This window comes from Aquarana catesbeiana, linkage group LG09, assembly GCF_042186555.1.
Source record: "Aquarana catesbeiana isolate 2022-GZ linkage group LG09, ASM4218655v1, whole genome shotgun sequence".
In the NCBI taxonomy this organism is placed as follows: Eukaryota; Metazoa; Chordata; class Amphibia; order Anura; family Ranidae; genus Aquarana; species Aquarana catesbeiana.
In genome coordinates this window covers 281,445,516-281,460,934 of record NC_133332.1, presented here as the reverse complement: position 1 = coordinate 281,460,934, position 15,419 = coordinate 281,445,516, and the positions used below count along the sequence as shown (strand labels likewise).

The window sequence follows — 15,419 nt, the reverse complement described above, 5'->3', positions numbered from 1 at the left end:
TAGGCGATCAGTGTTCTTTTAGCCCCAGGCTGAGGCCTGGGGTCTGTATGTGAAGCATCAGCTGTTAGGCCTAAGCCTGAGGCCTAGCCACGTGTGTAGAGGCTCAGCCCAATGGGAGCCTGATCGTTGCAGAGGTTCAGCCAGACGGTAAACCAAGTGTTGCCAGAGGTGAAGGAGAAGCATTTGCCACATGGGACAACCACTCCTGTTACTAGAGGCAAGTGAGAACCAGAGGTCAGAGATAAAGGGGACACCGTCTCCAGTAAAGGACAACTACTCCTGTTATCAGAGGCCAGTTTGTGAAGTCTAAAGAAGTACAAGAGCAGCCCTTTTCACTAGCCGGGGAAGGTGAACAAGTTGGGAAAGCTTTAGCATTCAAGTCAGGGACCCAGCGGTTGAGCATGGGTGACACTTGAAGAGGATTCAGCGGGTTAGCTGAGAGCCAAGCTAGGGACCATGCAGGTAGCGTGGGTGACGCTTGGAGCGTACAGCGGGTTAGCTGTGGAAGAGCTCAGGGGATCCAGCGGGTGGCTGGGATCTGAAGGTCTGGTGAGAAAACTGGGAGTTCAGTGAGAAAATCTACAGTAAGGGGTCTCTCTAGGGGTCAGGGCCAGTGCTACACTAGCAAATTAAAAAACTAGCATTCACCAGTAAGGTATACTAGTGCAAGTTGCTGCAAAGCTGTGTGGCCACAAAGATCTATGACTTTTCCTGTATATGGACCAACTGAGTTGTTGAAGTCTGTTATTTTACCTGATTCCCTAACTGCACAAGCTTTTTTTTTTTAGCCTTTTCAAACTCTTTACTTATACAAGGGCACATATAGATCAGTAGAAGGCATAATTAATGTGACATACGAATATAATAAACATGTTCATTCAGATCAACAAAGCTATGGTTTTGCAGTAAACAGGTCCTAGAGAGATGCAGTCATAATAAGTAATTATTATGTGTGATGTTACAAAGTGAACAGTGTTGCATATTTGTAAAAAATAATATTCTCCTCAAACAATGGGGATATTTGTCTAAAAAGTGACAGTGCCTTGTGTTCCTCTGCATATTTATCAAGACTTAAACAACATTCCTAATAAAATGGACTTTATATGATAATAATTCAGAGGACATAAAGCCAGTACTATACAATGCACTCAAATCTTTGTGGTTTATTTATTAAAGGAGCCAATGTATATGTAAAAGTCCTACTAATCAGGACCGACTTAATACATCTGTTTACCCACTGACTTGGATGACCTTAAAAGAAAACCTTTCTTGTGATGGAGGTTGCCATTGCTACTTCTCAAATAATAATTTCTTTGCTGTCGTCTTTACCCACTTGCTTTAATACTTTGGTGTTGACTTACTAAAGGCAAAAAGACTGTGCAATATTCAAAGTGCAGTTGCACTCTGCTAGTGCAGTTGCCCCAGAGCTTAGTAAATGAGGTAAGGCTTCACTTTGCAAAGAGTACCCAATCACGTGCAAGGAAAATAAAAAAAAATGCATTTTTACTTGCACATGATTGGATGATGGAAGTCAGCAGAGCTTCTGCTCATTTACTAAGCTCTGGGGCAACTGCTCTTGCAAAGTGCACAGTCTATTTGCCTTTAATAAATCAACCCCTTTGTATCTTTTTCCTGAAACAAGCTTGCAAATAAAATGACTGACTTTACGAATATACATCATTTGGCAATATTGTTCCTGGTAAGTGACTCAAAAACCTTACCGATCTCAGTTTGTCAGCCTGCATTGACTGCCTCCAGGCATTCCTGTCCTTAATTTATCCAGGGCTGTCTTTAAGGCATGGAAAAAGGCATGTCATTGTTATGGGGCCCAAAGCAGCTGTCTCATACTTGCCAACTTTCCCAGTTTAAATTCCCTCGTCCCTTGAGGTTTTAGTCTCATGCTGTGTCCTAATATCTCAGTGTGAAGTCCTGTTATTAATGCTGCCCAGCTCTGTCTTGTTGTTGTGTACAGATGACTCACCTGCAAACCCTGTGTTTACATGTAAATATCGGCATTGATATGTAAATAGCAGCGACATTAATATGTAAATAGTGGCAGACCGGCAGCATTCTATGTAAACAGAGGTGGTATTCATATGCATATCATGCCCCCCTGAGGTCATATCCACCATCACCTATACTGAATGCTACCCACTGGGGAGATAAAGGGGCATGCTTGAAAGTCCTGCCTACAACTGTGGTCATTAAGCCTACCATCAGCCTGTTCTGCAAAGGTAAGCAAATTAGTGTGAGGAGGGTAGTGTGTGGTGTGCAGAGGTAGACAGAGAAGGAATTACAGTTTGAGGTGCACAGGTGAACAAGGTCCAGTCCATGGAGATGATGTGCTGTAACCTCTAGAAACCAATCAGTAAGCAGTAATGATGTGCAGTAACCAATCAGTGAGCAGTATTGTTGTACAGTAATCTCTAGCAACCAATCAACAAGCAGAAATCATGTGCTGTAACCTCTAGCAACTAATCAGTGAGCCGAAATGTTTGCTGTAACCTCTAGCAACCAGTCACTGAGCGGTAATGATACACTGTAACCTCTGGCAACCAATCGCAATCACTGCCTGATCTGATTCAGTACACTGATTTTGAGTCTAGCTGCTATTTAACTGCATGGGGGGCCCCAAGAAAATTTTTGCCCAGGGTCCAATCAATATTAAAGATGGCCCTGAATGTATCTATTGCTATATATGCTTCAGCTTGGAGGCTCTCAGTTTCTAATGTAAATTATTAGACAGTGGGTTTTTTTTTTTTTTTTTTTTTTTTTTTTTTTACTGACTAGCTGGTTGGAGTGCACCTTACTCTAAAAAGCTAGTTATACATTGGAGTAGTTGCCATTTTTGATTAGCATGCAGGTAAGGATGCCTAACTTTACAGGTGTGCATGTTGCATAATTGTTTCAGGTCATTGGCTCAAACCTTATTGAACCCAGTTTGGCAGGGTCCTAGTCAGACAACCAGCATCTTTAGAAGGGTGTTGGCAATGGAAGCATCCATGTGCCTCTCACGAATGGTTTGCTTTAAAGCAAATCTGTCACTTGAAAAAAAAAAACAGCCGTCATGTATAAGGTGAAAAGTTCTGTATTATATTCTTTTTCCAGGGGAACAACTGTCCTTCACAAAAACAATGATAGTAGGCTGTATATGTATGTCAATTAACCAAGGCTGCCCTTTATTTAATCCTCATAGTTCAATAAAGCTACATGTACTCAAAAAAGAAAAGGCGCTCAAAGGAGTATCGAATTGAAAATAGGTAGTATTAAACCTACTTACAAACATACTTACTTGTAGCATATGGTTAGACAAAGGAATATGAACTATTGTAACTTAAAACCAATCCCTCCATATTCCCATTGGATAATGTTCTCATCATTGAGGGTCACCGTTACTATTTTAAGATCTCACATTGAGTTCATCCCAGTGAGTAGAATCTATAGACATAAAAAATGCTCTTCTAAGACTATCTGCAAAATCTCAGTGGATGTGGTGCCCAGGCTGTACATATACCAAAGCAAACTAGCTCTGTGTTTTAAGCCCACATGGCTATCACTTGGGTGTCCATTTATGAAGCAGTGAACAGCGGTGATCCCGAGGATCGCCACTGATCACAGCTCATAAACAGTTTATGAAACAGAGATAATTGGGGGAGAAGTGTTTGAAAATGTTCTCCCGCTGATGATCTCCACACACTGAGAATCCTCATCGACTGACACAGAAACAGCCAGTTTATGAAGCTACGATCTCAGCACTTCACTGGTGATCTGAGTCAGAATTCACACTCCCCGATTCACCAGCTCAGAGGTATCGGGGAGTGAAGAGGGAATGTGGGGTGATCTGAGGGGGAAGGAGGAAGATTTTTAACTTCCTTCCACCTCGTTCAGACCCCCAAGACTGTAACCATGTCCCCCTGTCATATTTATGTGTATACATATATATACACATATATATATAATGTGTGCATTTATATATATGTAATGTGAGTGTATATACATGTATATATAATGTGTGTGTGTTTACATATATATTATGAAGGGGGACTCGTTATTTTATTAACTGTAACCATGCCGTCTGTCCATGTATTGAGCAGTGATAATTTACCACTGCTTAATAAACTGACATTTCTGTGTTTCTGTGAATTTCTGGTGCTGTAATCTTCTAAAGTCTCACGAGATTCCGGTATCAGGGGCCGTTCTCCAGTGTTTGAAGCGTTTGTAGATCGCTTCACTCCTCCAAAGGTGAAGTGATCTACTCTGCTTCATAAACAGGCACACAGAGGAGAACGATCTCCTCTGTGAATGCCGGAGAACGAAGCAGTGAATAGATTTCACTGCTTCATAAAAGGACACCTTGATCTCTTGAACTTAAAGTTTTTGGTAAGGGAGATGTTGTGTTTCTGATGAGTAAATGGAGGTCCATTCTGAAACACATTGAACCTTTTTCAATATATGTGATGTTTTATGCTGCAAGTCCATGTATTGTTTTTCAAGTGTGGTCTGTGGTGTCCTTTAGCACCGATAACATTGATCTCAAGAGCCTTAGCGATAAACACAAAGCTATTTTGTCATGATGTGTATAAATGCAGCCCAACCATCGCATATGGCGAGCTCTGTTGCTGCTAGTGAATCCTATGATATCGGAAGATACTCTTGGGGGATAACATTTTCATGTCTGTAGATGAACACTATTGGGTTGATTTATTAAAACTGGAGAGTACAAATTCTGGTGCAACAGTGTATGGTAGCCAATCAGCCTCTAACTTCAGCTCGTTAAATTAGACTTTAAAGGATAAGTTAACCTTTGGAAACATGTTACATGCCAGACTAAAAAATAAGAGTCCAAATTAATTTATTTATGTTTTGTTAAAAGACAGCCAACACCTTTAGGGGGTCAAAGGAACCCCCCTTTATTAGGGCTACAATAAAACACAATATAATGTAAAAATAATTGTGACTGATAAAATCATGAGCCTAACAATCGTAAAACATCATGGATAACATACATATACATGTGCATACAGATACGTGCATCCAAAAATACCCATATATACATGCAATGAAATTAAGGGAATATCAGATATAAGTGATAAGGTGCAAGGGGTTAATTTTCAAAATTAATGATATTGATTCTACATGGTTAGTAGATACCATTGCACCATTATATATGTAACGGAAATAATACACATTAAATCAAACAATTTAATATAATAATTAAAGAAAAAAAAAAAAACCTGACGGGTTAAAAAATGATGTAAAAAAAAAAGTACATATACTGTATATATGCATGTCTAAAATTGAAAGAAATATATACTTAAAAAAAACTGGTACACTAAAAATGCTGCATATGGAAGTTATACCAAAAAATGCTGCATATGGAAGCTATCCCGAAAAAATGCATATTAAGGCTATGTCAAAGAAATGCCTATAAATACAATATGTGGACAAGACCATGCTATAAGCGCAGGGAGAAAAAAGTTGCTACCATTTCGAAGACCCTCAAAGACTTTTAAAAAAACAGTGATTTGGAACATAAGTAAGCATATCACTGTTTTTTGAAAAGTCTTTGAGGGTCTTCAAAATGGTAGCAACTTCTTTCTCCCTGAGCTTATAGCATGGTCTTGTCCACATATTGTTTTTATGGCATTACTTTGACATAGCCTTTATATGCATTTTTTCAGCATAGCTTCCATATGCAGCATTTTTTTGGTATAACTTCCATATGCAGCATTTTTAGTGTACCAGTTTAATCAGTTTTAGACAAGCACATATATATGTATAATTTTTTTTTTTTTTTTTTTTTTACATAGTTTTTTTTAACCCGTCAGCTTTTTCCTTCTTTAATTATTATATTGAATTGTTTGATTCCATGTGTATTATTTCAGTTACATATAAAATGGTGCAATTAATTAATAATTAATTTCAGAAATGAACCTATTGCATCTTATCGCATAATATCTGATATTCCATCATTTCTTTATCTTCATTTCATTGCATGTATGCATTTTTGTGAATATGCTGATATTTTTGGATGCACATATGTGTACGCACATGTATATGTATGTTATTCATGATGTTTTACGATTGTTAGGCTCATAATTTTATCAGTCACAAATATTTTTACATTATATTATGTTATCCTGTAGCCTTGACGAAGGAGGGGTTCCTTTGACCCCCCAAAACGAGTTGGCTGTCTTTTAACACAACATCAAAAAATTAATTTGAACTCTTATTTTTGTGATCTGGCTCTCTTCCATATATGCACATCTTTTACCTGCTGGAGTACCCACCACAGTAGGGTAACCTTGCCTGTTGTGAGCAGCCTAACTTGAGCCAGTGGGCTCATCAAATGGTTCTTGCCCTCTCACTACCTTGTTTAAACTCATATCAAAGTCCCAGTGCTTCTTGGATATCCTTTTTTCATTGCCACCACCTCTAGGGGCACCTTCTTCCCAAACATGCTGTCACAATATAAAAAGAAATGCGGTCATGCGGGGTTCCACTCACCCAACCGCTTCATTCATTCACAGAGTTCCATGAATGGGAGAACTGCAAGTACCGACAGCCTTTGCAGCTGTTGACTTGTAATTCTCACTGAACTACCAGGTCGCTGCTGAGTGCCCTAGATAGTTAATTATTTCTTCCTGTCATTGTGTAACTGCTTGCTCGTGCTAATCGTGGGTGCAATGCTTTGCAGGCTTCTAGTAAAAAAAAAATATATAAATGCACATTTTTTTAACTGGACAAAGATGCAAATATTATTTTTCTACAAGGGTGAACTTATCCTTTAACAAAAAAATACCTGGAAGATGATTGGATTCTATATACCAGATTTTGCACTCCAGTTTTAGTAAATCAACCTCTGTGTGAGATTAAGATGTTTCCATTTCAATATGTATTCACACAATGATGGTTGCACACACAGTGGTCTCTGAACCTGGCTGAATCTGGTTGATTGTACAGTGATGCTCAATGTATGCAGTGCACTCCTAGTTTTCAGTGAGTAATGAACATCCAAAAAATATTGCTTTTGTGCTTTTTGGTTCACTGGAGAATGTGCAAGTTAATATTTCTTTGAAAAATAAATTTAAAATAAATATTGTGGTTGTCTCACTTTCAGCAATGACTTGCATAAATGTCAATTCCAATGGTATGTAAAAAAAAAATTGTACGGTACATTTCTGTGTGAGAAATGTAAAACACTTTATGTATGAGCATAAATCATTGAAATATCTGTTCCAAGCCATAGCATACAAAACATTGTACACCGGCTAGTGCATAAACATCCGTGCATTTGCACACAAACAATCTGCGTAACCCCAGGACTATACCCTTCTGCATGCAGTTTACTGAGAGCTGTTCCAAATAAAGGGTTTTCAAGTGTCCATTATTGTAGTCCTGTGCACAAGTAGTTTCATTCCCATGTGGTATGCATGTTAAAAAATGCTAATAGCAATTAGATAAACCAAAAAAGACTAAAACAGAACGTGTTTATTTTACGCATGACAAAAGTGAGGCTTGTGTTTGAATGCTTTAAAGAACATATCATAGCAAACCACACTCAGAAATATAAATATATATATATATATATATATATATATATATATATATATATATATATATATATATATATATACTGTAAGCCGTGCCTGATTTCAAGTAGACAGGTTGCGTGCTTGTGAATGATTACTGTGCTGGTGTATGTGCTGGTGTATTTACCTAAGTAAATCAGGCCCATTATATAAGCACTAAATAAAGATTCCATCAGAATATTTAGGCATTCTTTAACATAATGTACTGAAATATGCTATATGACAGGCTGTTGTAGGACGTTGTGGGATTTATTTAGAAAACTAAACATACAGGGGTTTATTTCCTAAAGCTGGAGAGTGCAAAATTAGGCTCACTTCTGTATATAAACCAATCAGCTTACAGGTTTTTTTGCCAACGCTTAATTGAACAAGCTGGGGTTAGAAGCTCATTGGTTTCTATGCAGAAGTGAACCTGATTTTGCACTCTCCAGCTTTAGGAAATAAACCCCTGTATGTTTTAATTTTCGTCTTTTTTTTCCCAGAGGTAAAGGCTGAAGGAAAAGCTATGCATTTGTGGAAACAAATTATCAAATCTTCTGAATTTTTTTTTTTAACCTAAGCCTACGTTTCCTACAGAAACCAAATAATGAGTGAGTTTTAAAATGGTCTTGGAAGTGTACATAGGACAAGATAAAAACTGCTAGTTTAGTTATCAGGCCCATTATTAATAGTAAAAATTAAATCTTTAAAAAGTCTCAAAAACAGCAAAGCCCACTGACAGCAAAATTAAACTGTGAAGATAGATGTGTTCACTGCCAATATGTAATCAGAATGGAATTATAAAAAAATATAAAATTACCCTTCGGTTATCACTTCCAATCTATTCATGGTCATTATTAGTGTAGAAACAATAAAATCATAAAAAGTACCAGAATAAAAGATAACATTTTTTAATGTAATCAACATAAGATAGCAGTATTAGAAATAGATGGATTGATTAATGAGAAAAATGATATTGATAAATATCTAGATAGTAGATGCATGGTTGGGAGCAGAGAGAATGATATAAGATTAACATACATATATATAAAGCAGGCAGCAGGTGCACTGTGGACTTACAATTTCCCAGCGTAGTTTAATAAATCTCAATATTTCAACCGGGTGCAGTATATATATATATAGAATATCATGGCATAGTTGGGGCTTGTATACTTTGTATATGATACAATGCACTATATGAGCTTTTTATCTAATATGGAGTTTGGCAGCCTGTTATTATTATTTAAGGTACTTATATAGCGCCCTCAATTTACACAGCGCTTTACATATACATTGTACTTTCACATCAGTCCCTACCCTTTAGAGAGAAGCCAGTTAACCTACCAGCATGTCTTTAGAGTGTGGGAGGAAACTGGAGTACACGGAGGAAACCCATGCAGGCACAGGGAGAACATGCAAACTCCAGGCAGGTAGCGTCATGGTTGGGATTTGAACCAATGACCCTTTTTACTACTAGGTGAGAGTGCTACCCACTACACCACTGTGCTTCCTCTGCATGCTCTAATCAACCCATTGGGTTATTTATATATATTTATATTTTATTTCTTTAAATTTGTTGAATGGGGCTCATTCAAATCTCTATGTCTTACTGAGAATGTCATACCTCAGAGAAACACTAACACGTATTATCATTTAACCTGTTCCCCATAACACCTAACCCAACCCTAAAATTAACACTTAGGGTGTTATTTACGAAAGGCAAATCCACTTTGCACTACAAGTGCAAAGTGCACTTGGAATTGCACTGAAAGTGCACTTAGAAGTGCAGTCACTGTAAATCTGAGGGGTAGATCTGAAATGAGTGGAAGCTCTACTGATTTTATCATCCAATCATGTGCAAGCTAAAATGCTGTTTTTTATTTTCCTTGCATGTTCCCCTCAGATCTATGGTGACTGGACTTCCAAATGCACTTTCAGTGCAATTTCAAATGCACTTTGTCCTTGTAGTGCAAAGTGGATTTGCCTTTCCTAAATAAACCCCCCTTAGCCTACATGGTACTCTACACTGAAATGTAAGCCCTAACCTATTCATGAAATTTCTTACCCAAACCTATGCTTAAACTTTACCTTTAAAAAACACCTAACCTAACTTTAGAACTGACGCTTAAACGTATCCCATAATCTTAACCCTTAACTTAACCCCCCTAATCCCTGACTCAGAACCTAACTGTACTTATCTTTTAACCTACATAACGACATAAAATATCCCCTTAACCATCGGGCTGATACCTTACCAAGCTGATGTATACTTTTTGTAACAGCTTGGATATGAACTGAAATAACAGCACCTATAAAGTCCAAGTCCCCCAACTTGGACACCTTATCACCACAATGACACTGGCACGTTGGTAAGTCTTTTTTCCTGCAGTTTTTAGAGTACAAATCAGAACAAAGAGCTTGCAATCCAAGGACAATACTTGGCTATGTAGGCTAACACTATGTTTAGGAATCTATAATAAAAATTTCTATTTGACTTTACTACCCAATGGAATATTATTTCCTATAACAATGCACACCATGATTTATAAGCGCTGCGCAAATTGTTTGTGTTATATAAATTGTGTATAATAATAATAATAAAGCTACAAACATTTTTATTATAAATATACATTTTCTTCACTCAGTGAGGTTTTAGTAAATAATAGCTGCCTTTACAGTAATAAAAAATGTTAATCTTCCTTTTTATTTCATTACCTTAGCTTGAAGTGTGATAAATCTTAAGTAAATCATCCTTTGTTACAATAAAACACACCCCTTATTATTTTAATGATGTGCAATGTCACTGTTGAGCAGTAATCTACAATAACTCACTGAGCATATATTCATATCAACACTATGATATGACCTCAGCGTGGGAAGACTTGCCTCATATTGTATACAAAGCCCTTTTAACTGGACTTTAATTGTGCCCTGCTTCCACTGGGATGGAGGAAAGGAAGGAAGGAAGGAAGGAAGGAAGGAAGGAAGGAAGGAAGGAAGGAAGGAAGGAAGGAAGGAAGGAAGGAAGGAAGAAAGAAAGAAAGAAAGAAAGAAAGAAAGAAAGAAAGAAAGAAAGAAAGAAAGAAAGAAAGAAAGAAAGAAAGAAAGAAAGAAAGAAAGAAAGAAAGAAAGAAAGAAAGAAAGAAAGATGTTAGTTTAATACTAGCTAAATTAATGGATTTCTTTTAGTAGTCATTATTTTTCAATCCAATCTAATAGTTTGACCGTATGTTCTAATCCTTTTTTGCTTGCCTGTTAACCTGTATATATGTTATTATAATTTAGTCAAAAAGTCAAGAAAAAAGAGTGAGATGCTACAGATTGCCATTCATTCGACTTTAAATATGCATGGAAAATAAAAGGATTGCACTACATAAAAAAACATTGAATAAACCACACAGACAGGAAATTTCCTGACTAGCCCAGTTGTTTTCCTTGATCACCAGCCTGAAAAGTTAGAGTCTGGAGGTTTTATTCCCCACTTGCTTTGCCAACATGAATTTAGCTTCTGCCATTAAAGATTTTTTTTTTTTAACATTACTATGCTCAGATAACTTTTGAACATGGAAAAGTCACAAGATTATCCATCATGCTGGAAAAGATCTCACATCAAGCATACTCAGAGGATTTGTTGTTTATGTTAACTGTGTGCTTATAGGATTTACATAATTTTCCTTTTTAAAAAATGATGTAACTCAATCAAGCACACAATCAACAATTAGAGTGTGGAATATTCCTTTTGGTAAAATAGATCTATCTTTTTATCCATACACCAAAAGGAATATCCCACACATGCGCATAACAAATACTATAGGCTAAGGAATTATTATCTCAATACTATAAATTGTCATTTGCATTCACTGAGGGTTTTTTTTTTTTTTGCCTTTTGCTGTATCAAATTTAATTTAGGTGAGGTTAAATGTATTGTAGTTTTTTTACTTGTAAGGCAGACTGAGACATTGCAGAAAACACTTTTTTTTAATTGTATTTTTTTATTTATCCTAACCATATATTGTAATCCGCAGTGCAAAAATCAGCTGATTTGGAGAATCATATTGAATACAGGAACATTTTTGCTGAGCTGCCTGCCAGCTGCATGAAAAACGCTCAGCCTGTGCCTGATCTCTACAGAGCATGATTTAAATTGCCAAACCTAGAGTGACCTTATTATATTGTAACTTTAGTCTCCAATAGAGCTCTCATAAATATATTGCTTTAGGTTGAATTCACAGAGCTTCACAAGAGAATACAGATCCACATTTTCAGTAATGTGACTGTAATATTCAAAAAATCTCAGTGGATGCAACTGAAAATAAATGTCACTTTTTAAAATAGTGATTATTCTGGAATTTTAGCTTTGCGAAGCCTTGCTTAATTCTTGTCATGTGAGCCTGTTGTCTAATTAGTGAATGAAGATGACATATTTTATTTGCTATAGAATTTGGTGTGCCTCCATTAGTATTTTTTTTTAAGTTGTACATAAGCATATGCTCATTTGCACCTACTGTAAAGCACTAAAGGATAAGGAAGAGCTGTACAAATACAAAATAATAACAGTACTACTACTACTAATCATCCTCATCATATATTATTATTATTGTTATTGTTATTGTTATTATTATTAATAGTAGTAGTAGTAGTAGTAGTAGTAGTAGTAGTAGTAGTAGTAGTAGTGGTAGTAGTAGTAGTATTAGTATTATTATTTTTGCAACTGAAAACTGGGCATCAGGGTTCAGTAGAAAATAGGTGGAAAAATCCAATCCAAACCACAGACAGATATGCCTGCTGCAATCTGATCCCACTGAACCTGGCAGGATTGTCTCATAATCATTGGCTATGTATGAGTAACCTTAATAACTTAGCTATATTACCATTTAAATATAATTTATCTATAAAAGATGCATTATATAAATAGACAAATCGATATTTGATGTATTTTTTACATACAATAAACAGGTAATTACTACTACACAGTATAAAAAAACAATAACTTGTACCAGCATTAAAAAGTAATATACCAGCAGAAATAACAGCAGCAATAAACATTATGTATAAATGCAGACAAATTAAAAGAGTTTCAAAAAGAAAAAGCTGAATTTAAACCACAAAATAATGATAAAAAATAAATAAGATGATGTTGATGATGATGACTGCTGATGATAACAATAATCTTAATATCAGTAGTAATATTATTGTTAACAATAATAATAATTTAAAAAAGTTGAGTGGGTTGTTGGGATGTGCTCTGTGCCTGTCATCATTATGATCATCATCGTCACACAACTCATACACATACCTTGCAGCTTTCACAGGTGAGGAGCCCATAGTGATAACCAGATACCTTGTCCCCGCAGACTGGGCACATTTCATCCAGTTCTTCATCGTAGCTATAATCCATCACCTTGCTGTGACTTCCTGCGAGGGAAAGACAGGAGAGAAAGCCAAGAGCTCGATCACAACTGGCATCAATCACATCGGTGGCTGGAACAGAGCTGCCACCTCCGTGTCACCCAATCACTGCTGGAATGTGATGATCAGAGACTCATAGGGGAGATAGCCACATCCTCACACATCAGCCTCCCAGCACTCATTGGTGGTCATTGGACCTTCATGTACACAAAGAAAATAAGGCTTCATCTAGCCTATATATCTATATATCTATATATCTATAGATATCTATAGATATATACAGATATGTGACTTCTCTTTTCATTGTTTGTGTAATTATCCCTGCCACTGAAGACCCGATATCTGAAAATCGGGACTCCAGTTTATAATAATCATAACGATCAGACACTAGACTAAACTATAAATAAGTGCATTATCTATGGAAATGTACAACGCTAAACAGGTACATTGGATGATGTACAAAGATTCATTAAACATTATGGACATCTAGAATAAGAATTGCTGACCATGAAGGTGTACCAAAAAACACCAAGAGTTCATATGGTAACATGTAATTATCTCTGCCTGGTGGAGAAAATAGGGATTTACACAACATCTAACAGAGCAGACCTATAAAATATTCAGTGTAGTTTATATAAGGCTTACTAAAAATAATGTATATATATATATATATATATATATATATATATATATATATATATATATATATATATATATATATATATATATATATATATATATATATATATTTTTTTTTCCCTTCGTCTGTCTTTTTTTCTCTTTACACATAGACACAAAATACACATATTCTTCTGATCACACATGCATATATATATATTGTTTTTTTCCTTCACCTGTCTCTCTTTTCCTCCATGTACATATACACAAAATATACATATTTTTCTGATCACACATGGATGCCTGGTACTATACTGGTTAAGATAAAATACTAATTTTCTCAGGAATTAAATATTCAACAGACATATTCCACTTCAGATACGAAGAGAGAACATTAAACAAAGATATTTCTGTAAGAAACAGATGAAGATCTTCTAAAGATGATCTTCTATAGCAAAACGAATCCTATTACTAACATGTGAATGTGGTATTTGGTTGTGAGTAGAGTGACACATGAAGTATGTAGATGTGATCCTCTTACCAGTAGAGCAGTGCAGCTTGTAGTCCTGATCAGTCGTGCAGTCCCCGTCCACCTTAGATAACATGTAGTGACAGTGCTGGCTGTCAGAGGACGGCTCGCTCTCCTGGAAGGACTGTGGGCGCACCATGTGTCAGAGAGCGCCGCTTCCTATTTACACCTCACCTCTGTCCACATTGGGGGAGTGACAGCCAGTCTGTGCCTCGGCCACACCCACCCAACGGGACATTTAAATCGTCCATAAGGATGGATACCTCTGTCAGGGGGCTGGCATCTTCCGTTCGTGCTGATTGGTTAGCACCCCAGCCAACTGGGAAAAGGAGCTATCGAGAACCTCAGTGATTAACTACCAGGCAAATTCTGCGTTGACCACTGATATATATAATAGAAAATTGTTTGTACGTTAGAACTAATGCAGTCATGTTAGATACTAAACCATTTCAAACGTATATAAATTCTCCTGGAATATATATATTTATATTTCTTTTATTATTATTACTATTATTTTTTTTTTACTTTTTATTTATTTATTTATTTTGCACCAACGCGTATATGTTCGTTGCATATGCATGCAATCTGATAGATTCCCGAAGATTACCAAAAATTAACAAAAAGCAAAAAGGGGTTTCAACACAGAAAGATGTAAGATTCAGGAAGACGAAGCAGTACAGCTGAGCAACTCTTTGAATCTTATTGAGTAATAAATGTTGTCTCTCTGTGCTGCAACCTCTTGATTTTTATGATACACACACACACATATATATATATATATATCGCACTATATATAAAAAATATATATAAATAAATATAAATATATATACCTACATAAGGTATAAAGAAGGGCGTACCGTTAAAAAAAAAAAAAAAAAGGAAGGAAGGAAAAAAAAATCTGCTTTTTGTATATCATAGAGTACAAATACAAATATAGGAGGATATGACATCAGATTTAAAAAAAAAAAAAAGGTTGGATTGCAGTAACATTTGTTAGATTGATTAAAGAAAACCGTGGGGTTCATATACATTGATAGAAATGTTAGAAAGATAGATAGATAGATAGATAGATAGATAGATAGATAGATAGATAGATAGATAGATAGATAGATAGATAGATAGATAGATAGATAGATAGATAGATAGATAGATAGATAGATAGATAGATAGTTAAATATAATTATACTATATGTAGTTGTATATGTGTGTATATAGATATAAATATACTGTCTGCAGTTGTATATGTGCGTATATAGATATAAATATACTGTCTGTAGTTGTATATGTGTGTA

At 35.9% G+C, this 15,419-nt stretch overlaps 1 protein-coding gene across 1 annotated transcript in view; it reads right to left on the bottom strand.

Moving 5' to 3' along the window:
• Nucleotides 1-14,739, bottom strand: part of LOC141108609 (steroidogenic factor 1-like) — a 464,304-nt gene extending 449,565 nt beyond the window's left edge. The window contains 2 exon segments of the mRNA XM_073600362.1: nucleotides 12,868-12,986; nucleotides 14,140-14,739. Of these exon segments, the coding sequence (XP_073456463.1) occupies nucleotides 12,868-12,986; nucleotides 14,140-14,266 (246 nt within the window). The 5' untranslated portion in view covers nucleotides 14,267-14,739.
• Nucleotides 14,740-15,419: the final 680 nt, after the last annotated feature.